This window comes from Aplysia californica, unplaced genomic scaffold (genome assembly GCF_000002075.1).
Source record: "Aplysia californica isolate F4 #8 unplaced genomic scaffold, AplCal3.0 scaffold00425, whole genome shotgun sequence".
In the NCBI taxonomy this organism is placed as follows: domain Eukaryota; kingdom Metazoa; phylum Mollusca; class Gastropoda; order Aplysiida; family Aplysiidae; genus Aplysia; species Aplysia californica.
Window position 1 is genome coordinate 299,449 of NW_004797695.1, and position 25,805 is coordinate 325,253.

The 25,805-nt window shown below is 37.9% G+C and overlaps 1 protein-coding gene across 1 annotated transcript; it reads left to right on the forward strand.

Annotated features, from left to right (window-relative positions):
* Window positions 1-420: 420 nt before the first annotated feature.
* On the forward strand, window positions 421-24,647 carry LOC101850975 (F-box/LRR-repeat protein 4). The gene is made up of 16 exons (XM_005104556.3): window positions 421-796; window positions 7,838-7,928; window positions 9,389-9,515; window positions 10,031-10,123; window positions 10,987-11,195; window positions 12,368-12,483; window positions 12,953-13,023; window positions 13,439-13,508; window positions 14,633-14,742; window positions 15,487-15,593; window positions 16,135-16,264; window positions 17,502-17,597; window positions 19,814-19,921; window positions 21,576-21,662; window positions 22,342-22,446; window positions 23,222-24,647. The coding sequence occupies exons 1-16, from the start codon at window positions 539-541 to the stop codon at window positions 23,364-23,366; spliced, it is 1,923 nt and encodes a 640-aa protein (XP_005104613.1). The 5' UTR covers window positions 421-538; the 3' UTR covers window positions 23,367-24,647.
* Window positions 24,648-25,805: the final 1,158 nt, after the last annotated feature.

A 25,805-nucleotide genomic window follows, 5' to 3' on the forward strand; every position in this document is an offset into this window, starting at 1 on the left:
AATTTTTTTTTTGCTCAACGCCCTTTACGTCCATTTAACTTCACATTTTTATGAGGATATTTCTTTGGCTGGCATTTTCTAGCAAATTTTTCCTCTGAAACCAAGCATCTGTTCTCTGTAGGTGGTTGAAGGGTGTCACTGGTAGGTCCTACTTCTTTACTTTCCCTCTGTTGTTTCTGTCTGTGTGGGTGGTTGGAGGGCGCCACTGGTAGATCCTACTTCTTTACTTTCCCCTCTGTTGTTTCTGTCAGTCTGTCTTACTTTTTCCCAGCACTAAATGACCATTATTCTCTTTCTCTCTCTCTCTCTCTCTCTCTCTCTCTCTCTCTCTCTCTCTCTCTCTCTCTCTCTCTCTATTTGCAAATGTCACTGTAGGCCTATTTGGGTGGGAGGGGGAGCGGGGCTTTTATCATTAGTGACTATTCCAAGATGCATCACCGGAATTGTCTGTTTACCTATGGTTCGCCTTTAACCTTTGACCTTAGACGGTCATTGAGACGGATAAACAACGAATAATGTTTTGTGAAAGAGACGTAAAATGGCTAGGAACGTAGAGGAATACGATGCGTTTCTTACTGACATTATGACTTCTGTCCAGCACTATCGAGATCTGGACAAAAAACAGAAAGAAGAACCCTCCGAAGCAGATTTTTTAATCCGTCTTGAGGGCCAAGAAGTTGTCGATTTTAGCTCTCAGTATGGAAGTGAATCAAGTATTTCCTACGTTGCCAGCAATCTTGCAGGAAAGACCTTTGTGTTTCCATCGTACGGAGATTACACACAGACCTGCGTTTTTGTAAGAAAAGTTATTTATTTTGTGTCTATGAACGTGTTTGTACTTTTATCGAGAGCACATACAGTCTAGCACGCACATATATAGTAGATCTATAGCAAACATCATGTACTACATATACTTAAATAGTAAAGGCCGGTTCTATTTCTCCAAACGTTCGGAAAAATAAAGCTAGAATCTAGATATTAGATCTAGATCTAGGCACTTATTTTCTCCGAACATTCGGGAAAATAAAGCTAGGCACTATTTCTCCGAACATTCGGGAAAATAAAGCTGGGCACTATTTCTCCGAACACTCTGAGTGAAATCACATCCTTTCCCGCAAATTTCGGATTACATCCGTATAGATCTATAATTATAATATAGGCCTACCAAAGATTGTTCGTATACAATATGGTTCAATTGGTCCAAAAAATGTCGGCAGTAAATATTTATCTAAAGAAATGCTACTGTTCCAAACAGTTTTTCACTACAGATATGACGCGTTGCCTATGAAGGGTGCTGCTCTTAAACTTAATGTGTTGTGTTCACTCATGTGCTGTCTAGATCTAGATCTAGATCTACGGAGGGTTATTGATAACCACACATAGAACTAGCATCTGTGTTTGTCGCGGCCGCGACCAATCAATCATGGCTCGATTTTCTGACATTTTTTGGTCCCCGAATCGGAGAATAAAAGTCAAAGAAAAAAAAAAAGAAAGAAACCGAACGTCTTTACTTTTGAAAGAAAGTTCACCTAGCTTCACTTCGTCTCTTTTTCACTTGTTGTCACCACGTTGATTTGTTGAATACGTTACAGTTACTTTTATTTTTCCCTCTTTGTGGTGTTTTATTTTGTTACTGTGTATTTTTTTCTTTCTTGTTATTGTTCTGATGTGTTGTTTTTCTATTAATTTTTTTGTTGTTGGGGAAAAAGGGGGGGGGGGGTGTTGTATAGTGTAACGTCATTTAATTTGATGTTCCTACCTTCATTAAATTCTAAATATATATATGTATACATATAGATTTAAATGCGTTATGTTAGAGCGTACGTTCCACCAAAACCGATTACATCATGTATACTGACACTGGCAGGCCCCTTAATACAGTGTGTGATTCCATAATTTACATATGTAATATCCTGTACTTTGTTTTAAAATTACGCACATTTAGGGTTAAAACAGCCAATCTTCTTCGGGCAGGTGGACTCACGCCCTTATTTGTTAATTTTTGTGGTTGTTTATGGGCTGTTCTAATTTTGATTTCATTCTGTTGTGAAACCTTTCTTTTTCACGTTTTTACACTCATCTAAAAATCTCTAGACTCTCTCTTGAAAATTGAAATAGATGTAGACCTAAAAATTTGCTCCTGTGTGTGTGTGTGTGTGTGTGTGTATGCATGTGCGTGTGTGAGTGTGTCTGTGTGTGGTAGTAAGTGTGTAAGTGGAGAGTGAGGAGCGTGTGTACGTGTGTTTGTTTTTCGGGCTTTATTTCAGCCTTTATTCAGTAACAGTTCAAAGTATACAAAAATAGAAACACAGGATCCATTCACTCCAGGGCTCATGAGTCGTTCCTCTCTTTCAGTTTCACTCATTCATTCAATTCCCGTGTTCTCTCCCGCGGCTCATCCCCGTCCGCATGACTTTCATACCCCACCCCCTCCCTCCAGGCACACACAAAGAAAATCTCACTCACTCATTCCCTTGCACCCTGCGAACCATGGACAATAATATAGGCAAAACACTGCCTTAGCCGCATTCCTTTCGTTCATGAGCTGTGGACCAGGCCAGGGGGGTCGGTGTCATCATCTTGTAGTTGCTGTCGCCTGTGGATACACTCGTACTCGTACATTCTTCCTTTCACCTGCTCTGTCACTCACACTGTCTCTCCATCTACAGCTCAGCTCGTCATACGTTCAAAAGTTGCCCACTGATCATGTTCAGTTAGTGTGTGTATAAGTTTGTGTGTGTACATGTGCATGATGGTGGTGGGTGTGTGATGGGTGTTACTGAAGGTTGTCCGTATGCGGGCTTGTCATGCAGTGTTCCTTCCCAGACCAAAGGCAGAATGAAAGTTGGCGCCGAACTCTTGCAATAAATAGGGGAAAAATCACGAGACCGGAAGCCGGAAACTGTTTGGAGAAATAAAGATCGGCACTATTTCTCCGAACATTCGGAGAAATAGTCACTTCGTATAGTAAAACGCACACTTGCACATTGAAAGCGTATTGTAATGAACAGATTTTTTAGGTCTGAAAATTGTTTCTTGGACGATGACATCAGACTGTAGACCATGTGACGTTAAGCTAAGCCTTCCCAAACTTAGTAGTGAGTCAGTTTTACTTTAACGTTTTCAGAAATTGAGGAAAACTTCCTGTGCAGTTGAACTAGATTCTATTCCTTTTGGTGACAGGTAAACCAAAGATAGTAAATAACAAGATGGGCCACTCAGCCAAAAAAGTGTACGCAGGAAGTATGCTCTTTGCTTCAGATGGCGCTGCAGTCTGTTTTGAAGCTCTCTTTCGTTTTTCCAGAAGAAGAATAGGAATAGCACCTCCTTGCGTGCGCAGATTGGCTGCTGTTCATCAGCAGTTCGGGTACGTTCAGTGCCGAGTTTTTAGGTTTTTTAAATTTTAATGACCTCTCGCCTTTCGTTTTAAAGTCAAATTAAACGAAGAAAACCATAACCCTTTCCTCTGGAAGAGGTTTTTTGTCAGCGTAACCATTTTAAAAAAGCGTTCTTCCAAAATTTATCCCAAAACATGCTAGTTTCACTTTGATTTTGTAAAACTCAAGTAGGGTAACTCTGTTCTCAAAGAGTGCGCTTTTGTGAAGAGGTCGCCACCAAATTTTGAGGACACTTTTTTAATTGGCTCAAAGGGAGAAGTGGCCCATCTTGTTATGTACTATCTTTGGGTATATTTTATCGGTCCGATACTTTATTCAAAGTGACTATTCCTCTGAACGCTCGGAAAAATAAATTTGACCTCTATTTCTCTGAATGGTTTCCATTCTCGAGATTTTTTGGTTATTTGCGAGAGTTCAACATCATCTTTCATTCTTCCATTTCTGCGAGGACTGGGAATTTAAGCATTTATTGCATCGAATTCAATTTCTAGAGCTAGAGATTTTTAGATGTTCTGAATATTCGGATACTTTAATTGTGATTTGGGCAACGTTCCCGGACTAGATCCTATATTTCATTTGAAAATGTCTTTAAAAGGTACTGCGAGAAAACAAGACTGCTCAGCTTTGGCATTAACCTATTTTGCATTTAGAATTTAGTCACCCCTAAAGCAAAAACTAAATCACAAAAATTTCCTCCACGCTCTCACGCCGCCTCCCCCCCCCCCCCCCCCGTTCACAACTTATACACACACGCACGGGCCACTCCATTGGCAAATAACCAAAAATCTCGAGAACGGAAGTCGTTAGGAGAAATAGAGTTCAAGTTTATTTTCCTGAGCGTTCGGAGAAATAGTTAGGTCAACGTTCCACCTGATATAATACTAGGGCCTACTGTATAAATGACAAAAATCACTTTTTCATTCTTGGTAATATTTGATGAGATATATAAAATGCAGGGTTTCCCAAAACTTTTCAAGTCATGTGACTTACACAGTTTTAGGAGACCAGTTCTCATTATATATATATATATATATATATATATGGGACAGTGTGGTGAAATCAGGCTCTCATCAAAATAATGAAAGTGAAGAAAGTAGCATTTTTACGCAGGTTAAATTTTAGTTTTTTGGCTCAACACTTTTCATGCCCTTTAAAGAACACATTTCTTTTTGGATTACTGAAAAATGTTGATTAAAGGCACAGAATATGTAAATTTTCAGTTTTCACGGACTCTCAAGCTAAGGAAATATACCACCTCTATTCTCACCCAGGCTGAAAATAGTGCAATTGTAGGCCCCTCTCCCAGGATGAAAGGGCAAGCCTTTTGGCCAATCACACTTGATGTGCGTTCACCGTGATACCAGTGTAAACAAACATTCCAACACTTTTGTTGAAGGAAGTGGCTATTCTCACCCAGGGTGAGAATAAAAATGCGATCGACCTCTCACCCTGGGTGAGACTTGCCAGCTTTGGCTAATCTCACCCGGTGTGAAACAAGACCTGTTTTTCCAAATTTCTGAATACTTTCTATTGGTGTGGATAATCAAATTGACAAAAACAAAGAAAAAAATGATGTTATAGCACACAAGTAAACTAATTTGGTCGTCTAGAAAGATGCTACGGCTATTTCACTTTTCGAATCGAGCCGAACTACGCCGGTCGCCATATTGTTCTTGCCTGAAGTTCTCGCCAGATCAAGGCTACTCCTTCTCTCTCTCTCTCCCCATATCTTTTCCTCCTCCCCCCTCTCTCTCTCTCCTCTCCCCCCCCCCTCTCTCTCTCCCCCCCTCTCTCACTGCCCACATACAAAACTGCAGGCTTTCAACACAAAAGCGCTGGAACGTTTGTTTACACTGGTCATGTATCACAGTGAACGCACACTGGGTGAGAATACCCAAAAGGCTCGCCCTTTCACCGCGGGTGAGAATAGAGATTCCCATTGTTGAAAACGGGCAATTTGGTCTGGGGGCAGTGAGAGAGAGAGTCCTGCAGTACCTGAGCATTTTGCCTGACCTCAGGCAAATGTGCCCCGATATGGGGGGGGGGAGAAAGAAATGTAAGAGAGAGAGAATGGGAAGCGAGAAATTCCGGGCATAATGAAATGGCGACCAGCATAGTTCGGCTCGATTAGAGAAGTGAAATAGCCATAGCATCTTTGTAGACGACCAAATTAGTTTACTTTTGTGCTATATTATAACATTATTGTTTTCTTTGTTTTTGTCAATTTGATCATCCACACCGACAGACAGTTTTCAGAAATTAGGAAAAACAGGTCTTGTTTCACACCAGGTGAGAATAGCCAGTGCTGGCAAGTCTCACCCGTGTTGAGAGATCGATTGTATTTTTATTTTCACACGGGGTGAGAATAGCCACTTCCAAGGAAATTTAACTTATTTTCTCACTAATTTTACCTCTGAAACCAGGTCACCCCCACCTCTTTCATTTGCAAATATCTCAACTTGTATTCAAGATAAATGGATATTTTTTCATCCAAAGCAAGACGAATGAACAAGCTTTAAGATGATACCAATAACTCTGTACACCTAAAAAAAATTGACAAGAGCCTGATCCACGGTGTTATGATACATTTTCTTTTTTTGCAAGGGCCTCTTTCATCTTTTTATTCTTTACTACTAGGTTACGCTTCAACAAAATCTTTCACTGTCTTGCATAATAATTATAATGATAACAAAATAATAATAATAATCAATAATGATGATGAAGACAATTCTACTACTACTGTTACTACTACTACTACTACTACTACTTCTACAAAATACTGCTCTATTGAAGACAAGTTGATAAGAATAGTGAAAACTGATAATAGTAATATTAACTGAGTAGTAATACTGAGTCTGCACAGCAACATCCTTGGGAAGCAAGCCTTTGTTGCTGTTACTGTAAGGCTGATGTTGCTGCTAATTGAGTTTTAAGGGGAGGGAGGGGAGGGGGCGATGATAAACTGCACGAAAGAAATGTTACTGCAGTTACCCTCTCTCTCTCTCTCTCTCTCTCTCTCTCTCTCTCTCTCTCTCTCTCTCTCTCTCTCTCTCTCTCTCTCTCTCTCTCTCTCTCTCACTCTCTCGCACTCTTTCCTCTCTCTCTCTCTCTCTCTCTCACTCTCTCCTCTCTCTCTCTTTCTCTCTCTTTCTCTCTCTCTCTCTCTCTCTCTCTCTCTCTCTCTCTCTCTCTCTCTCTCTCTCTCTCTCTCTCTCTCTCTCTCTATCTCTCTCTGTGTGTCACTCTCTCTCACATGCGGACAACCGCTGAGTTTGAGAACGACAGATGTAAGCCATTGGCCGATATTTATAGTAACAGCCATCTTGTTTGACGTCATTGAGGGATTCCCACTTTGTTGTCGTTCACAGTGGCAACACGACCGCAAAGCACTATTGCAGTATTTTTTAAGCCTGTAGCTTACCGTGGCGTAGTAGTGGACTAGTTAGTGCGCTTGTCTCGAAAGCAGAAAGTCCAGGTTCGAGCCTCGGTTCGGCCACGGATTTTTTTTCCGCCCCCTCCTGCCTACCCACCTGTAATGGGTATCCGACTTCGAGTTGGGGAAGTAAAGGAATATTTTTTATTATTTTTTTCTCAAAAAATATATAAGATAACTTAATAAGCATGTGATGTCGTGACTTTGATGGATTTAAAAAACATACAGAACATTTTTTTGATATCTCTCTCTCTTTTTCTTTCTCTTTTCACACTCACATGCATACTCTCACAAGCATGATTCTTACCTTATAGTATGCTGTGATGCCGTTACGCAGCAGGGTGCTTAATTTCATTGGCCGCATCAGTGCCGAGGTTTGACCACTGGTTTTCTTTTGAAGTAAGCTGATGCTCAACTGCAATGCGGTATTGTTGTATTACGCTAGTGGCCAAGATCCCCCCCCCCCCCAACCCCCCGCCCTATTCCCGTCCCCTGCTAGGAGACTCTTCAAGGAATGTGGCTCTTGACAAGATGGTCCGAATTATAAGGCCTCTGTACTTAAGAATATTTTTGGTCCTGTGTCCTGATTTTTACACCTATATTTGTTGGTTACCTAAAAATGTATTGACATGGTGCAAATTGTTATGTTTCAAGGAATTCCTATTTCGATGCTTTCATCATTTAGAAAACTAAAATTTAAATTGTGTTTCAATGACAGGATTTTTTAAAAACTGAAAGTTATGTTGCAGTGGTAGTGGTAGGTCTCTGATGACATAATCACTGATTATTATGTTATCCGGAGTTGTGATTGTATTATTGTTGTAAAGAGCTTAGAGTGCCGTTGAGAGAGGATGCTACAGAATTTTACATATATGATTATTCTATGAGTTAATTTGTGCCAACCAAGGGTTCAGTGTTAAGTATGTTTAGGCATGTCCTATAGGGATGTCAGTTATGTTCTTCAAGTCTTTTTGTCTAGTTAGTTTTGTCTCTTTTACTTTCACAGAGGACATATGGAAAGTGGTGGAAAGTTGCTCCATCTGGAAGAAGGAAGTATTTAAGAACATCATCAGACTTTTATGGTGAAGACTTTATAGGTGAGAAATGTTCAACACATTCTCCTTCCTCCCCACCCGCCTCCCCCAATCCCTTTTTATTTGTATGTGTATGTTATCATCACTAGACTGGTGGTGTCTTGTGTATATTTCACGGACTTACTGACTTTCAAACAAATTTTATTTGAATCAATTTAGACAACAACTGAACCTGCTCTAGCGTCATGTGTCCAAGACAATCATCTGTTCAAACGACCAATTCCTAATTCCTCCTTTGTGGGGTTGGGGGGGGTTTTTGTGGTGACACTGATCAAGACAACTGTTTTTCTCTTCGACAATAGGTGGCTGTCTTAAACAAGTTCTACTATATTATACGTCTTGACACACTTTCTGTGTAATGCTGTTTATTTCTTATCCTCATGTACCTACCTCTCACATTCACAGATCCATGTTATTCAAACTTACGACCTGAAGAACTGGGTTGGTGTCATAATTTCTCTTTTACTGTTTCAGATCCTTTCTGCAAAATGAGATGATCTTTTTTCCAAAGCCAACAATGATGCTGCTAGTTATAATTCAGTATTTTTATGACATTCAATATTGATAAAACAAAGAATATCATCTGTCCTTTTTTTGTAATCACCTAGAAATATTAACATGTAAAATCAGCTTGTACCTGTCTTTATAATCTCATTGACTTTATCTATATGGCAATACTTAATCGAAGATGACATTAATGTGGCGTGTTTGCATAATTTACAATGCTCAATGCGCTTAAATAGTAATAATAATTGCTTATACTGCGCCTATCCGCCCTCAACAACTTTTTTCTATGCACTTTACAACCATTATTACCCCCAGAGGATTCTAGAACACTCGGAATTATTCTCGGCTTCCCAGAAAGCTTTATAGTGCAAGCTGTGGATTTCTTATTCTCAAACCCTTACAAACTGACAAGATCTTTTGCTTCCTATAGCCTCGTACCCATTTCCGTTTTGTGGTAGTGAGAAAAATTCATATGAAGTGCCTTTTCCAAGGACACAATGAGGGGGCCCAGACGGGGTCCGAATCCACAACCTTTCGGTTGCAAGACCAACAACCTGACCACTAGACCACAGATTACTTGAGACTTATTAAAGCCCTTTTAAAAATTAAAGAAACGAGATGGTAGAGCAATTGTCCTCAATCATTAGAATGCTGGGGTAATTCTATATTGAGCTCTTGTCTGACTTCCCAACTTCAATAGCTTTGAAGCTTGAAACAGCTCTGTTTGTCATGTGAGCTTGCATCGTATCTTCATGAACCATATTATATAAATCAGTTTCCACCTCTTAAATAGACTCTTAATATAGATCTGTAGATTAAAAGATAGAATCATAATACAGCTTAATGTTATGAAAATCAATATAAAAGTTTCTGAGTATTTTTTCTCTTCAGATGTAGAAGGAAGGAAAACTATAAGCTCAAATCTCAAATGGTGGTGTTTTCTATCATATTTTCAGAGGTTTCATTTGCTGAGATGCTGTATCCTGTTAGAATCGAAGTTTATGAAACCTACAATCCGGGTGCAATTATTCGTATTCTTGCTTGTGATAGAGCCAAAGGATCTGACGTGGATAAAGGCATAAGGTTAGCTCATTATTTGAGATCATATAATCACCTGTTTTCTTTTATTCTGATTGCTTTACATGTTGTTGAAAATGTGCTTTGTTGATTGTTTTTCATTGATTATGTCAAAGTCATGAGACACAAAACACTGATTTGTTGTTTGGAGCGCAGTAAAGAAAAAGCAGTATGTGCCTGTATTTGAAAACTAATTTATTAAATTAAAAACTCTGAAACTGGGTCGTCATTTTTGTAAAACAGGTAACAGATTGGCGGTTTATGTCTGTGTTAATGAATGTGTGTAAGTCTTAGTTTTTGTTACAGGCTGGGGGGTTTTTAGTTGGAGAAGGAAGGATGTCAAAGACAGTGTTTTTTACTTTCTTACTTTACAAAACTCCCATTTGTATATTTGCTTCTGTGCTCCCTTGAAAGGGTAGCGTAAAGTCCCAAACTATTCCTGTAGATTTTCTTAGGACTAATTACACTAACTATTCTGCTGTTTTGTTTCTTTGTTTTAGAAATTGTATTCTCTTTTTCAGATGGGTCACTTTATGGTCATCAAAGCCAAAGGCATGCAAACAACGACCCAGGATTTTTGCCCCTCGGTTGAAAAAAATGAATTTTGCAACAAAGTATGACATCTTTTAAAGACTTGTTGAAAAAATATTCTTAACCCTTTGAGCCCTGACATCCTGAGGCTACTGTGCCCCTTAGCCTGAGCTCCTGAGCAATATATCACTAACATTCATTTGACCATCACATTCCATATCCCACTCTGGGTAGTCCTTGTCATTACCAGCATCTAATTCCGAAAGATCTTCAAAATAATCAATAACGTCCTGTATACTGTTTCCCGTGTGCATTTTGTCAGAGACGTGCTAGGTTGAGGATAGGGTCTTGCTCTCTGGTGTATCGATGACTAGGCATATGGGCAGTTTTACATGCTACTGTTGTACCAGTGACAAGGGCTCAGAGGGTTAAAACTGCTTCTTTGTTTTGTGAACCCTTATAATCAAATTTTCCTTTAAGGATACAACCGTAATGATGTTGTAAAGCATAATAAACCTAACGTCTGAGTGTATGATAAATTCCTTCTAATAACGAACATCTATCTCGTCTTTGCTTTTCCTCTTTTTGAAGGGGGTTGCTGTAAGTTACTGGAAGCTAAAGCAGTCAACATGCTCTTCTGATGCGGTAAAACGTTGAAAGACCCTAGTGAGCTTGATGTGTAGGATTATCTTCTTTCTCGTTCAAAGACTGCAGTCACGATTTTTATTATTTTGAGTTGTATCCTATTGAGCTTCACAGTGCAACGGGTTAATAACATTTTCACAGGAGAATAATGACATAGTGCATTTAAAAATTAACCAAGAAAACTTATTAGTATCATTCTGTAAAATTTGAAGTTTGAAAAGTTTGAAACTTTAAAACTAATATTTCTCAAAATCACAAAAATATGACTATGCTGGGTTTCTTCAACTGTCATTTTCTCCAGCCTCATCCGCCTGGAACTGAACCACCAGTACATGGATTACTACACTGAACTGGATGGTATCAAGTTGGTGGGTACCAAGACACCTCCAGCTCCAGACTTGCTAAGGAACCATCAGGTTTTACCTGCTGACATCGGGGACGTTGAGGACTCTAAGGATGGGGACCAAGTTTTTGATGGACCATCTTCCTCTGCCAGATACAGTGAAGAGAGTAAGTAAATGATCTGTCGTGAGTTAATGTATGCTGGTGTTTTAGTTTGACTTAAGTCTTGCCGTTTACCGATCGAAGTGCTTTCTTCTGGCTTGTGAAGCTATGAGCCTCAGCTTTAAAACAGCAGATGTTTGTATGCTAGTGAGCAGTTTACCAAGGTAAAGTAATGCTTTGTAGTCTTTTTTTTTTTATATAGTATATATATAAAGGTTACCAAAATTCAACATTAGGCAGACATTCCAAACTTTAGAAAAATTTGCATTCTCTCATTTCACGCAGATTTTATACGTATGCAATAATTACCATCCTATCATGCATTCATTGTTTTGTTTATAGCATACTTGTATCAGGGTGTAATCTGATTGTGGAAAAAGGAAGGAGGTTTTGGTCGCCAATATATATAAACCATATTACATTTTGATCTTTTCTCGCTGTTTGGATTTTTTTTTTTTTTCAGTGAAATAGCAAATCATTGTACAAGTGCTCCAATAGAATCAGAGCTCTCCAACTTAATTTTTTTTTTTAATTAATTAATTTTTTTTTTGCCAGTCAAAGAACCCTTATTGGTTTTGAATAAATTCCTATTTTTATATTGAATTCTGTTTCTGCTAGGTGATATGCAATGTATCATAATCTTAGTTTTCTGGGGTTCTGGAGAGCTCCAAATGTTTTAAACCAAGCTCCAGTATCTTTGGAGGATTTTGAGGAAAACTCCTATTTTTGGTCATGAAGGGGTTGGCTGGTCTTTTGTAGAACTTGGCAAATCAAGTTTGCTACTTCAGATTTATGCAAAATCTATTTGTAAGCAAATATTTTAACTTCATAATGTGTGCGATCAGACCCCTTAACAGTCAAAGATGGGACAGAAACAACTTGTTTTCAAAGAATTCATACAGAAAGCTGATACCTTTATTTATTTTTCTCTTTTACAATTCAGTAAAGGAAAATAAACAAGTGTTCAGGAGAAAAGTTTTCAAGTAAAGTAACATGTGTGAGGCAGCATGGTGGAATCAGGTGCTCGTCAAAATTATGAAATTCCATCGCTTCGTGACACATATATATAGATCATCTAGGTGTAGTCTGTCCATGTATGGGTGGTGTGACCTCATAAGCTATTTGTTTGATGTTCTTTATTGCCCTTCTCTTTACCCCTCAACTTTTGTTTTTACAAGGATATGGTAAGACATATAATGCAACTGCTGATGGCATTGATGAGCTTGCTCTGAGTGTTGATGCCTTGTCCTTCAGTGCAGACTCCGAGGAAAAGTCTTTCTTTACACAACTACCGGTATGTTACAATGTTAGTTTTGTTTGTTCCTTATACTTTTTAAAAGAAATTTTTGCTCTCTTCATGTGCAGTGTCATTTTCTCCTCAAGCTGTTTATTGTTCATTTTGTAAATTTATGTTTTTCCAAAAGCATGTTTGTTTATTAAAATTTAAGTCTTTTGAGTCCTAGTCTGTACAAATAAATGCTAGACAATGTTGCCCCTGATCTAGTTTAAAGAAGCAAGCATTGTTTGTCACAATTTGAATTCTTGTAATTTCCGTTGTGTTGTTGCTATGAAATTCCAGTTTCATTTTTATCAGAGAGTGGATGGAGGATGACAGTGCCGTCCCCTAGTTCTCTCCTCTATCTGTGAAAATATTTTTCTCAAATTTGCTTTGTCCTTATCATGATACATAAATTCGCTGTCATGTTGTGCAGCACATTGATATATTTCACCTGCTTAATGTGTTTCTTTCTCTTATTTCCCAGAAAGAACTGATTCACTTCATACTTAAGTACCTTGATATTACTGACTTATGCAGACTTGCCCAAACCTGCAGGTACCGTACAACATTTGATTTTACATATCTATTGAAAGATTGAAAACATGTGTCTCATTGCCCAGAATTTGTTTTCTCCTTCATTTCACCAATGAGTGTGTTTAATTTCATAAAGCAGTATAATTTTAGCAGTTGCAGTGTCTTGCTAGTATCTGCAATAAAAAAAAAAATTTTTACTAATACTTTTGTAGAGGAGGATGGAAAATGTGTGCATGTCACTAATGCTTGTCTGCAGGTATACCGGATCTTTATTCTGTTTTGTAATATGAAAAATCATGGGAAAACACCTCACCTTCCTTTAGTTGGTACATCTGATGCTCTTTTTTTTTAAAGATTTGTCACATATTTTTTATTGTACTTCATTCTACAGGACATTGTAATGATTGTTTTATTTTGTTTATATTTCCTCCAACAGCTTATTACGTGACCACTGTTATGATCCCCTGTTGTACATAGACCTCAACCTTCAGCCGTATTGGAACTTGGTTTGTGCTGTTTCTGTGTTTTCTTACCTGTGTTTTCTTTCCAGTGTTAGTAATAGACAAGACCATACTGAAAAAGATGGATTTGCAGTCAAACCTCTTTGTAGTGCCTACTCTAGAACCTAATTAATGTCCTTCACCTTAACAAATTGTATACTGAAATGAGTTGACAATAGAAGAAAGAGATCCTTCTCAATTCTGTATTTTTGTCTTATTTAATCACTTTATGGCCCTGGATACCCCATTATTCAGTCAGTTGTTTGTATTGATTCACGTATACTAGCATTTCTCTTCACTTATTATTTTGTAAGCCATTTTATCGAAAAGATGTTCTCTATCATTTTCTGCAGAAAGCTCATGTTATCAACGGGTTTTTTTCCTGTCATTTTATATGTGACATGCATGTTTTTAAAATAAGCGCAAGCTTATGCTTGAACAAATTAGAGTTCATGTCTGCTGCAGTCCTCACACTATGCATATATATGTCTAGAGCAGTAGGTTGGTCTGCTGTAAGATGGGATTTGCAGATGTCAGAACTTGTACAGTGGCACCAGGGTCCCTTTGACAAGAATAGTTTCTCAAGGAGCCTTAAATTTTGATTTCTTAAAAATAGTACCACATTCATGCAAGTTCACTCAAGACATTTAGTATGCAGAAAACGTGCTGGTTTTAATATGGTGACAAAGATTCTTTGGAGCTGCTAATAGAACAAGTCTTGTTTTTGCTAAGCACTAATTTTTTTTTAAAGTGATGATCACATAAGATGCTGCTGATGATGATAAATTTTCTTTTTCCTTCCCTTTTTTACCTTGTCATTCCATGAAAAGATGAAATGTTGCGTGTGCTTGGTTGCCAGTGTATGGAGATGTTGATGTAAGGTCTCAGTTCATTTAGAGATTTTTAAAATATACCAGGACAGACATGTTCAACTTTTGCCAATCCTCATTAGCTATACTGAATACCAGGAGACTGTATATATAGTGCAGCTGAGAGCAGACATACATCAGAGGGAAAACTTAAATGCTTCATGCCTATAGTTTGATCTGCATCTTTTTTTAATAATAGTTCTGTTTAAATCATTCTTTTTAAGTTAGCTCTTATCGCAGTGACATTACATTTTTCCTCAGGTGTCAAATGCCAGCCTCGATGCCTTATCCCAGCGCTGTGAACGTTTACAAAGACTGAACTTGTCATGGCTGGGTAAAGGAGGCCTCATCTACTCTGATCATTTAGCCTAGTAAGTTTGAAGTATTCCGTTTGTTAATCTTCTTGTGTTGTGGGGATGGGATGGGAAGATATAGAGTTTGTTATAACATGTTGCTTTTTTTTAACCTTTGGAACATACCCTTTACATAATGTGCTTCGAACATTTACATCAGCCTCTGATGGTTTCAGTATAACAGTTAAGTCAAAGGAACTCTGGTGGGAAACGGGATGGGGGGAATGTCCTGTGGGCTCCAGGAACCAATGCTTAAGGAAAAGAAGCCTTAAATGCTATTTTGTGTTAAGCATGCAGTTTAGCATGTTATAGTGACATCTTGAGGATGGAGATTGTAAGAAATTTTGCTTTTTTTGGGTGAGCCACTTATCCTAGGTTGGATATTCTGCTCAGTCATTAGCTGGAATCGTTCATAGATCTGTATTGGATTGAAATTTTTATAAGTAAACATTTTCCACGTTCAGCATTTTAGGGGAATTATATGAGCTTCATTCAAATCAAAATGATGTGAGGGGATTATTGTGTAATTGGAATTTTTTTAATTTCAAATTTCTATGGAAATATCTTACTAAATTCTGATTTAAATGTGGCCTTGTCTGCTTACCAAGTTTTGGCAATTGTCATAAATCAGTTCTTGAATATTTATCTGTGCTTTCAATATTGTACCTTGTTCAATGTCGAACTCATAATTTAAGTGCTTCACAAGCTTGTATCTTCTAGGGAATAAAGATTGTTCACTATGATTTGTTTCCCTGTCATCAGCTTCCTGCATGATTGTCAAGATCTGCAGACTCTAGAACTGACTGCATGCAAGATAATGGATAGCAATACACTAGCACTTATTGTCAGCAACTGCAGAAATCTACAAGGTGAAAAACTTGAAAATATTGCTTCTACAGTACGACATCATTTGTGATGACCAGTTATCGATCTTCCCATTACTGAACTAAGACCAGAGGCCATACATATCACATTTGTGCATATATTTATCTTGTCTGTTTTCCTAATCTTTATCGCTTCTTTTGATTCCATTGTGTCTCCAAATTTTAACAAAGTAAATTTTTCGGTACTCTTTCATATATCCTGAGTCTATTATAGTTGTTTTAATAGTGTGGACAGAAATGAAATTATGTCACAAATGATTCAGATTGCATCAGCTTTTTCCATAATTTGTGTACCCTTTTATGTTATCTCTAAGGTGTGGCCTTGCTTTAGGAAACATATTTTTAAACTGATTTTGCCTCTGATATTTTGTTGTCTTTTTTACACTTCCATTCTTGAAGAAAGCAAAATGAAAGTTAAAATGAGTTGTATTTTCTGTTTTGAGAGTATGCAGGAATTGTAATCTCGCTATGAGTGCACCATTGTTTACATGCTTTTTGTTCCTCAAATATGTTACCTTGGCAACAGAATTAAACCTGAGCAGCTGTGTGAACATAGAGGATTTCTCCACCTTCAACGTTCTCAGTTTGCCAAAGTTGAGGATGCTGAACTTGTACCGGACTAAGATTGACACCCCCTCTCTACTCGCACTCATCCGGTAGGTTAACCTCTTCTGAGGGATAAAGATTGTGTTTGACCCAGACGTGGTGGATGTGTGTGTGTGTGTGTGTATATATATGTACATGTATATTTATAAGCTTTAAAAAAGAGCCACATCCCTTGCCAATCCACCCTACATTTTAATGTATTAATTTTGTGTGACACATGCAGTTAGCTTTGGAATGATTTAGACCCTGCGGCCCAAGTCAGCAGCAGTTGGAAATATTGTATCTGTTGTGATACTTTGTCTATACGAATGAAACTATTGGTACATGTTTTTAGTAAGTCATATACATTCTCTTATAAAAATACTCATTTAGTAATTCTCTGCTCTTACTGATGTACTTTTGAGAAACTGTAATTATCCTTAGACTTTGCTACATTTGTTGATCAATATTGGGAGTCAAACATTTGCATCTATTTACCATAACACTGTTTTCTAACTATTTACTGGCCAATGTTGACTTTATAACCAATTTTTTTAGCAAAGCTTTTAGTTTCAGTACAGGCCAAGCACATGTTCAGCCTCTCAGGTGCTGTCAAGAGCAAGTGCTTTGTTCCTTTTTTCCTAGCTCAAAGGGCAAAAATATGAAAACTGTGTTTATTGAGCTCTGATTAGAACTGTATTTGTCGCTTACTGGCCAATGAATAGCAAATATTATATTGTTAATCTTTGGCCGATGAAATACTTTGTTAAATTTTTAGTTGCTTGAAGGCATCAGAGATCATTGCCACAAAAGTACAGTGGACCATGCTCTAACAGCCACCTATAGAAGGCAATCACTTGTACAAACGGCTGCTTCCCATTTCCTCGCACATATTAATTTTTTATTTTACATCATGATGACACTGTGAATGACTGTGTAAGGCATCCACTTGTGCAAGGTGGCCATTTTCTCCTCAGCAGTGGGTGGCTATCGTAGATCATTTCAACTGTAGTACAATATTAGTTGAGTAATAGTTGATTGTGGTAGCAAACATTAGCAAAGGTTGGAAAGATTAGCTTTTTTTGTACTGTCCAACCAGAGAAGAGTTATTCTATAGGTGGTAATAAAATGGTGAACTTTTCTTCCAAGAATTTTCCTATTTTTTCTCATATTTTGGAACATATTTATCTCATTTTATCTGTCTCTTTCCTTCAGTTCTACGACTGAAACTCAACAAGCAGTTATTTGTGGTGGAATATTTCATCTCCTCATACTTATCTGTTTATAACCCACTGCGTCGCGAGACAGGTCGAGCCCGGACCTAGAACATCTGAACCTGTCATCTTGCATGCTGCTCAACCCATACATCAACCTGGTGCTCATGGACCTGGGAGACTGCTGCAAGTAAAGATTTTTTCTGCTTTTTTTTGGGGGGTGGAGTTTCAGAAGAGGGGCAGAGGTAAAGGTTGTGGATTCTGTATCAAAATTGCAATACATCTAATCAACAGATCTTTTTGGGCATGGCTGTATGTTTTGTTTTTTTCAAATTATAATAAAATAAAGTAAGAATGGGTAAGAGTAAGAGTTTTGATTTTTAATTAGCATTTTTAAAACTTATATTCTACCAATTTTATTTAAAATCAAGACATGGCATAGCTGTGTGTCCTGCCTCTAAAACATTTGATGGTGCTGTTTGAATTGGAAATTTTTTTTTGTTTAGGCTGTAAGATGAGTCATAAAAAGTGTTGAAATTAAAATCGGTGATTGTATTGTTTGAATACATACTGTGAGAAGTGGGTTTATTTTATGTGGAGACTAATTCATATTTCTGGACAGATTCACCTATTAAAATGTGGCCCCAATGCAAACGGAAGGGATTTCAAAAGGGAATATGACATCAGTATTTGTGTCTGGATTGTTGTTAAGGCTTGTAACACCCACATTCATTAAAAACAGATACTTTTTACGAGTCAGCGCTGACAAGACGAAACCCGTGCATAAGAAAGTGGGACGGCAGATGACATCAAGGCTAAAGAGAGGCACAGAATTGATGACTCAAGCCACGAACACCGTCAACGAGTGCTGCCAGATACAAGACATCAGGGATGCAGGGATTGGGTCATGATTGAAGATGCGCTCGGAGAGTACACAACGGGGAAAGCAACATTGGGTAGAGAATGTCGCAACTGGCCACTTGGAGCTACAAATGCTGAAATTGAGACCCTGATAGAAGAGCATAGCGAACATGGAGATGCTGTGATCTTCACGGATGGATCAGTCAACAGAGGAGTCAAATCGGGCTAGCCTTCAGTGTCAGATTTGATGGGGTAGTAGTGAAAGAGCAATGCAGAGCAGCTGCACTGACAACAGGCAGTATGTGTATGGAGATAAAAGCCATAAGTGAGGCTCTACACTGGATCAAGAACACAAGCCATTAGCCAGCAGTAATCATTACTGACTCTGTGAGCTCACGACAGAAGGTACAGAAAGGGATGCTGTATGCGAATTGGAAGGCTACAATCAGGGAGAGCAGCCTGGAAAGAGTGGCTTGATCTTCTGCCTGGGCCATGCAGGGGTAACCGGCAACGAGAGAGCAGACAAGCTGGCTGGAGAAGCAAAAGTGGGAGGGAATTTGACACTGGACCCACAACCGTCCAAACCACTGTAGAGGAAAATTTGAGAAGAATAGGGCGGATAGCGGTTCCCACACCCTAGGTAGATTGAAGGAGAAGGGGATCCAAAGAGGAAAAGGGAAACACAGCCACCTGTGCGGACCAGTCCAATAGATCTCCAACCAGATTATGATGGAGACTGTAAGCAGACAGACTCTGGGATGGATCCTTAGGAGGAGGGGGGGAGAGCAGAGATAGACATGTTCCGACTGTAGCAACCCCAATACTGAAGACAAGATTTGACAAGGTGTGACTTTGGAAATGAATGTCAGAGAGAGTAATACTGTTGTTTATTCTAGTGTTTAGTATGTAGGGAAGACAGAGGCAGAAGATTTCTGTTCCTATCCATATTTGCTTCATGAGTTTGATCTCATTAACTCTTTGAGGATGCGTTGTTTTAGGGTACTTGAAAAATCGAAGCATAAAAATGCTATTCATACAGGTTTTTTTCAATTCTGTTTTCTTTATCTGAAACTTAAAAAGGAGACTATATCATGCTTGCCATGAAATATACAAATTGTGTTTCTGGTTTGGTGTATTATGGTTGGAAATGTGCTCCGTTACAGCTTTTTTTCTGCTGCTGGTAGGACATATGTGTCCGCTACATCCTTATACCGGGTGCCTATTGCGGATGGGATCGGGTCAGGTTGGGTTGGGTCGATCACCCGACACGTTTGTTGTTGAGGCGACAAGTCGGGCGTAATCGGCTTGTGCCACAATAGCTGCTTTGCGCCTTCCATCTGGCTAGCGAACTGACATGACCCGACTCGACCCTACCCGACCCCCCCAATGGGCTCCCCATATTGAAGAGTCAATTGCTTTGTCTTAGAATTCATCTTCAAGCCAGTTGTGTTATTTGATTTACTTTTGCATTCTGTGTTGTGCAAATGAACTTTTTTTTTGCCCCTTGTTCATACATAAATGTTGTTTTTTTTAATCTCCTTTTAGAAAATTAAAAAGCCTGGACTTATGGCGGATGAGATCTGTGAACAGTGAAGGTCTGGCGCACTTGTACAACAATTGTCCTCTGTTGGAAGAACTAGATGTTGGGTGGTGGTAGGTGGAACTGCTGTTTATTATCTTGTTTATTCTTTTCCATTCTTGTGCTAGTCCTTTTCAAGTCGTCCACCCCTTTACTGTCTCTGCTGGTTTGAAAGTTTTGTCGTTTATGATTAGATATAACTTTTTCATTGTACATTGAACCTGACATACACCGTACCCAGACTCAGCATAGCTTCAGACTTACTGGTACTGAAAAAAGATGGAATCCTTAGAGTCTTGTTCATTAAAATCAACAAAATACCATACACTGTTTTCTCTGTTCATTTTTCTCCTGCCACAACTTCTGTCTACTCTAGTCATAACAAGTGGCAAACAAATAGATCACTGCTTGAGCATTGTATGTTAAACTGTGCAATGATAATAAATCACTACTATCGGATACCACATCATTTTGTGATCAATCAATGGCTTTCTATGAATACATTGAGACATGCATTCCAAACACTTGTATGTTAATATTGTTGAATATGAACTATTTGCCTGTGTCAAGTAAGGTTAAATCGCAAAACTTGTATATCTGTGTGTTCATGTGTGAATGTCACCTGTGTGTATAAAGGATGGGGGTGGGGGGGTGGGGTGTAAGTATGTGTGCAGGATTAGCAAAGATGCTCATAGATTAATATTATAATGAAAAGAATTATGATATTGTCTCTGCCATGTAGGGTGGTAGTTTGTTGTGATTAACACCTGGCTGTTTAGACTAGCTCCTGTGGTATTAATCACATTGTATTTGAAGTAAATATTGTTTCATGGAACCCTGCTACTTTTAGTAGGGAGCATTGGTGGAGGTCACAAAGGTGTTTATTTGTGTATGAGTGTGTGTGTGCATTTTTAGTATGAACTTTCAGTTTTGTTGTATGCCCCCAGCTTACCAGCGTACAGTTTCTATTAATTTTTTGGGTGACTGGTCAAGGTCAGGAACTACACATTATGGGAGACAAGACCAAGAGAAATATATATCAACCTGCTGTGGAATGCTTGCTTCATACTGTGTCAGTTGGGGTGCACAACTCTTAGAGTTAAAATATATTTTTCCTCTCGTTGTCCCTTTAGTTCTCAGCCTCACCCCTAGACTTGGCCAGGACATCACATTTATGATAGCGATATAAGGAAGGAAAAATTTGTTCTCTCTTGATACTAAACGGCTTTCGAGTCGAAAAGTGGCACGAAAATAAAAAGGACATCTGGCCCATACACAACAATACTGCTTGACACATGTGGGATGGACATCCGCAAAGAACTGTCAATCTAAAAGGTTTATGTTTGTTAAATATTGCTTTCACAGACACCTCAGATTCACTTAAATTAGACTTTTGATCTGATGATTTAGCTGAATGTGAGGTCTACTGTAGCCTAAATTCATTCTCTGACTAACTTCTGAATTTTCAATGTTGTCACTTATCCCATTCAGTATTTGATGGAGGCTGTCTTTGGTACATATTTCATCTTTCTTACTTCTTAATTATTTTCTTAACTGGATCGATAACAACAACTCAATTATTTTCTTATGTTATTTGGCTTTTGTCTACCCTCATCAGGCCTTTATGGTTAGAGTGACAAACATTGTAATTAACTTTATTACTTCAGTTCATTAATTATGTACAGAGCATCAATTAGTAATAAACATGCATTTCCTCATTCTCTCCAGCACTGATTTGAAGGCGTATACTCAATGCTTTGTCCAACTTGCAGAGAAATGCGTCAAGCTTAAAAAAATATTCATGACAGCCAACAGGTAAGGGTATATCAGAACATATTTCTGTATTGGAGAATGTGATTTTGAGATAACTCTTTGTGCAATTTTACCATTTCTATGCACTTTTATGTATAGGTGAAGATCTTTCAGCTCTTTCAGTTGTCATCCTGCAGATATCTCCCAGCTATGTGTGATCCTTTTAAAAATGAACAAAGTTGTCTTTCCAATCATTTTTTTTAAAACAATAGTTTTATTATAATTTCATTTAAGGCTTGCCTAACGAAGCAAGAATGGTAAAAAAAAAAGTTATGGAACAAGAAGGCCCTCCCACCTTGCAGGGGAAATGGTGAAAAAAATTTTGGAGCTATTTTTTTCTGAAAATATATCTTCAAAACTTGACATTTAGAGGCCGACTTTTGCGTTGACACATTTGGGTTTAATAGGAGGTTAGGTTAACATGGAAAATAACACACCTAGAAAAGGGAAAAGGAAAAGACTTGCATTTGTTAATTAAAACATCTGCTTTCAGTTTTTCTTCAACGTGCATGTCAAACTACATTTAAATGCTGTGCATTGATGACATGCAGAGGTGTGTTAAAGTACATGCAAAGTTTTAAGATATAAGTTATTAAATTATACAGTGCACAGTGCAAATGGTTATTAGTTATCATCAACTTTGTCAAAAAGAGCTGAAGTAAAATTATGACTGTTTACACAGAACTGTCCAAGATTCTGACCTCAAGTCTCTTGCGCTTCATTGCCCCAACCTAGAACAGATCGATGTTCTTGGGACTCGTGAAGTTACAAGAAATGGAGTTCTTTTGTGAGTAATATGGTACTTTTTCAAAATTGTAAACAGTAATGGATGACTAAGAAATATTTATTGAAATTTAAGATTGTAGTCAGACTTGACCCCCCGCCCCCCCGCCCCAACCAAAGCTTACAGTCAAAGTAGTTCTAAAATGGTACTTTATTCTTCTTACAATGCCTAATAATAAGCATGACCATGCTGATTTTCATTCCTGTGTTCATTTCTCGAAGCTGATTTAGTGCCCACAGAGCAAAGCTACTCTCAGGGTAACCCATAGGATTTGCAAAATTTGACCCCAAAATACCTTTGTAATTTATAACTGAAAATTTGACAGTGCCCATGGAAAAAAGTGAAGATTTGCAATTGGACAGGCTGATCGAGAAAGATCACATTTTACTTGGTTATTGTCTCTTATCCAAGATACGAGTTCAGTAGTGAATAATTAACTGTCCGTTCATCAATATAGGAGCACATGTCTTAATCGGATAACTAAGAAAAAGTAGATTAATGACTATCTTTGTCTTGAGTAAAAACAAAATGTTAAGAAATAAGCAGTCATAAAAGTGTAAGACATTTTGTCCCTTAGAATTTGCAACTTCCCCAAGTTTGAGAACCGCTTTCACTTCCTTATGAAATGTTTTGCCTTGAAATGAAATGTAAATCATAGTTTCTGTGACATATCTAATTCAGAAATGCCAATTACTTTAATGCAACTCTAACAAGTTTTTGTCTTTCTTTTTTTCACTGCTGTGATTCTATTTTTGCCTTTTTTTTCTTTTGTTTTCAGTGTTCTAGAGAAGTGCAAAAATCTGATCTTTCTGGACTTGTCATTTTGTTTGGGGATTGCTACAGAAGATGTCTGGGCATGGCGCTCTTTGTTCCCAAATGTGGCCATCAAAAAAAGTTTCCAGCATATATCAATAGTGCATTAATTATCTTTAGGGTGCTTGTAGTGTTTTTGAAGGTGTTGAAGGCTCATACAGACTGCAAGGTTTTGCTGATTCTTTTATTACTCCGTCCATCAAACCATTATATGGCTAAAATGTTCAAGCTTAGATCAAGTGAGTGCATGTAAAGTGTTAAACTGATATGAAATGTAAGACAGGTAAATGAAATGTTTACCCCATTAGTTTTTATAGGGTGAGGAAGTAAGAATTCAGAAGAGTTCAATAAGGGTTATTTCTTCTGATATACCCTACAGAGTATTGGATTGCATTTCTGTCATGGAAATATTGATACATCAGTTCTGTTGTAAGTCACAGTTGTGCTGACAGATCTTGTAAGTCCAAAAGTTATTAGTTTACGGCTCATGTAGTGTTGCGTGACTTTGGATGGGAGTTTCACTAGACTTCACATAAAGTATATATTTTTACCTTTAGGAAAAGAACCGTCTTTTCAATTTCCTTTCTTTTTTAAAAGATGGCCCGAATGCTAAAAACTGAATCATTACATAAATGCAAAAATTTTTTTTTTCAAAGTTCAATATTCATGAAGTCCTTTCTATACTTTTAGATATTAGTGCCTTGCTTCCTGAAGTAACTTCAAACGATATTTTCAAGAAAATTGAGTCAGTGTTTTTGCGTATGTGATTGACTCATGTCATTAATGCTGTTTCCATTTGGCTGTCAATATTGAAGCATAATTGTGAATGTGGTTGACTGAAACTACTACTGTTCTGATACAGTTCACTAATTTTATAGATCAAGAAGCAGTACTATTTTAAGAATAGCTTGAAGTTTGAGCTCTATTTGTTAAGGTACAGGACACTTTAATGTAACCATTTAAAGGTTAACAACTCTCATGAGAATCTCCATGATGATGTTCTTGATCTTTTTTGTCACCAGTTGATTGTATCTTAAAGTTGCCCAATTTTTGGTACATCCAATGTGGCTGAGAAATGCTTCTCAATATACAATATACTATGGTGCACACTATTGCACATTGTATTCTTATTTCACTACTGTTTATCCCTTTGGTGGCTGGTCCCCTGAGCCTACAGGAACTATGCACCTGAGCTCCCTATAAAGTCTACTGTTGCGTTTGCACTGATGCACTCTGCTGCTTTTTCTTTCCTCATCCTTACTCTCATCATTTTTCCTCTACTTCTTTTTTATGTTTGTCTTTCTCTTGTAAACTGTTATTTCTGGGGTGCCTTGATTGTCGAAGCAGACTTGTGCTGTTGAGGCTAGAGAGGTGAGAAGAGTAAGCCTGATTCCCCATTTGGACTTCTCTGTTGACATCCACCTCTTGGCGCTCATATGACCTTTTGCAGTTGCGAGCACCGTAAGACCGTACTAAAACTAAACAAACACAGAGGTGTGCGACCAGTGAAAGGAAGGGAAAGGGTAGCAGAGGTTCAGATGTGGGCTCAGGTTCATAGGGTTATTGTAAATAATGAACTTAACCTTTCCAAACATTGCCATGGCCAAACTTTACGTTATTTGGTCAGTGTTGGCAATGTTCCAAGGGGGTGGCATTCACTTTTATATTTTTTACATTTTAAAATTGTATTCTTAATTGTAATATTCAGTGGTTGTGAGTATTATTTTTCCCCCCAAGTGTGCAGTATCACACACATCATAGATGAGTTGGTTTTTTTGTTGAATTGAATAAAAACTTAATTTGAGTAGCCTTTTACTTCATTAAGCTGTGGTTGCAAGTGTCAGACTTTTCCGAGATGCATGCTTAATCCTATCTACCCAGGAGTCAGAGGTGTAAAAACGAGGGGAAAAGCGTCCAAATGAATAAATTTGCAATCCAGGAGTCGAACTGGGACTTTGTTGTAAAGGGCAGGTACCTTACCTCTTTATTCAGCCCCTGGGTTACGTTAACTCGGCAAATGTGCTTTCGCTTTTGTGTGCTACAAGTCCCATTAATATTTGTAAACATTATGATATGCGATCTGAACAATGACTTCAAAACACAGTGAAATAGGTCACTTTGAAGATGAACTGTCATCTTGATAGAGTTCACAAATTATTGTTCATCTTTGCTGATTTAATACTGTTGACCAGTGTTGAAATCCATCAGAGGTTTGTTTTCAAAGTTGAAGTGTTTGTGCAAAGTCCGCAAACTATAATGATTTATGTACCTGTGTCTATTTTCTATAATTAAAAAATTGTTCTATAAGGAAGTAATTTTCATGGGAGCATTCTTTAAAAATTTCTAGTTTACTGACTGATGGACCACCTTGTGCTTGTATGGACAGAAAGATTGAAATAAACTTTTTTAAAAACCTCCTATCCTGTTGAAGAAAATCTGTGCCACGATTTTAAGAATTAGTACTTTTCAAACCAGAACTAGATTTGACTTTGACTCTAAACAAAACAAGACGTGGCACTAGCTTCTTGTATGCCTTGGTAAATGATGAA

Coding starts and splice junctions, on each gene's coding strand:
- LOC101850975 (XM_005104556.3), top strand. CDS start 539: ATGGCTAGGAACGTAGAGGAATACGATGCGTTTCTTACTGACATTATG. Junction 7,929..9,388: donor TTATGGTGAAGACTTTATAG/GTGAGAAATGTT, acceptor TCATATTTTCAG/AGGTTTCATTTGCTGAGATG. Junction 14,743..15,486: donor TACTCTGATCATTTAGCCTA/GTAAGTTTGAAG, acceptor CCCTGTCATCAG/CTTCCTGCATGATTGTCAAG.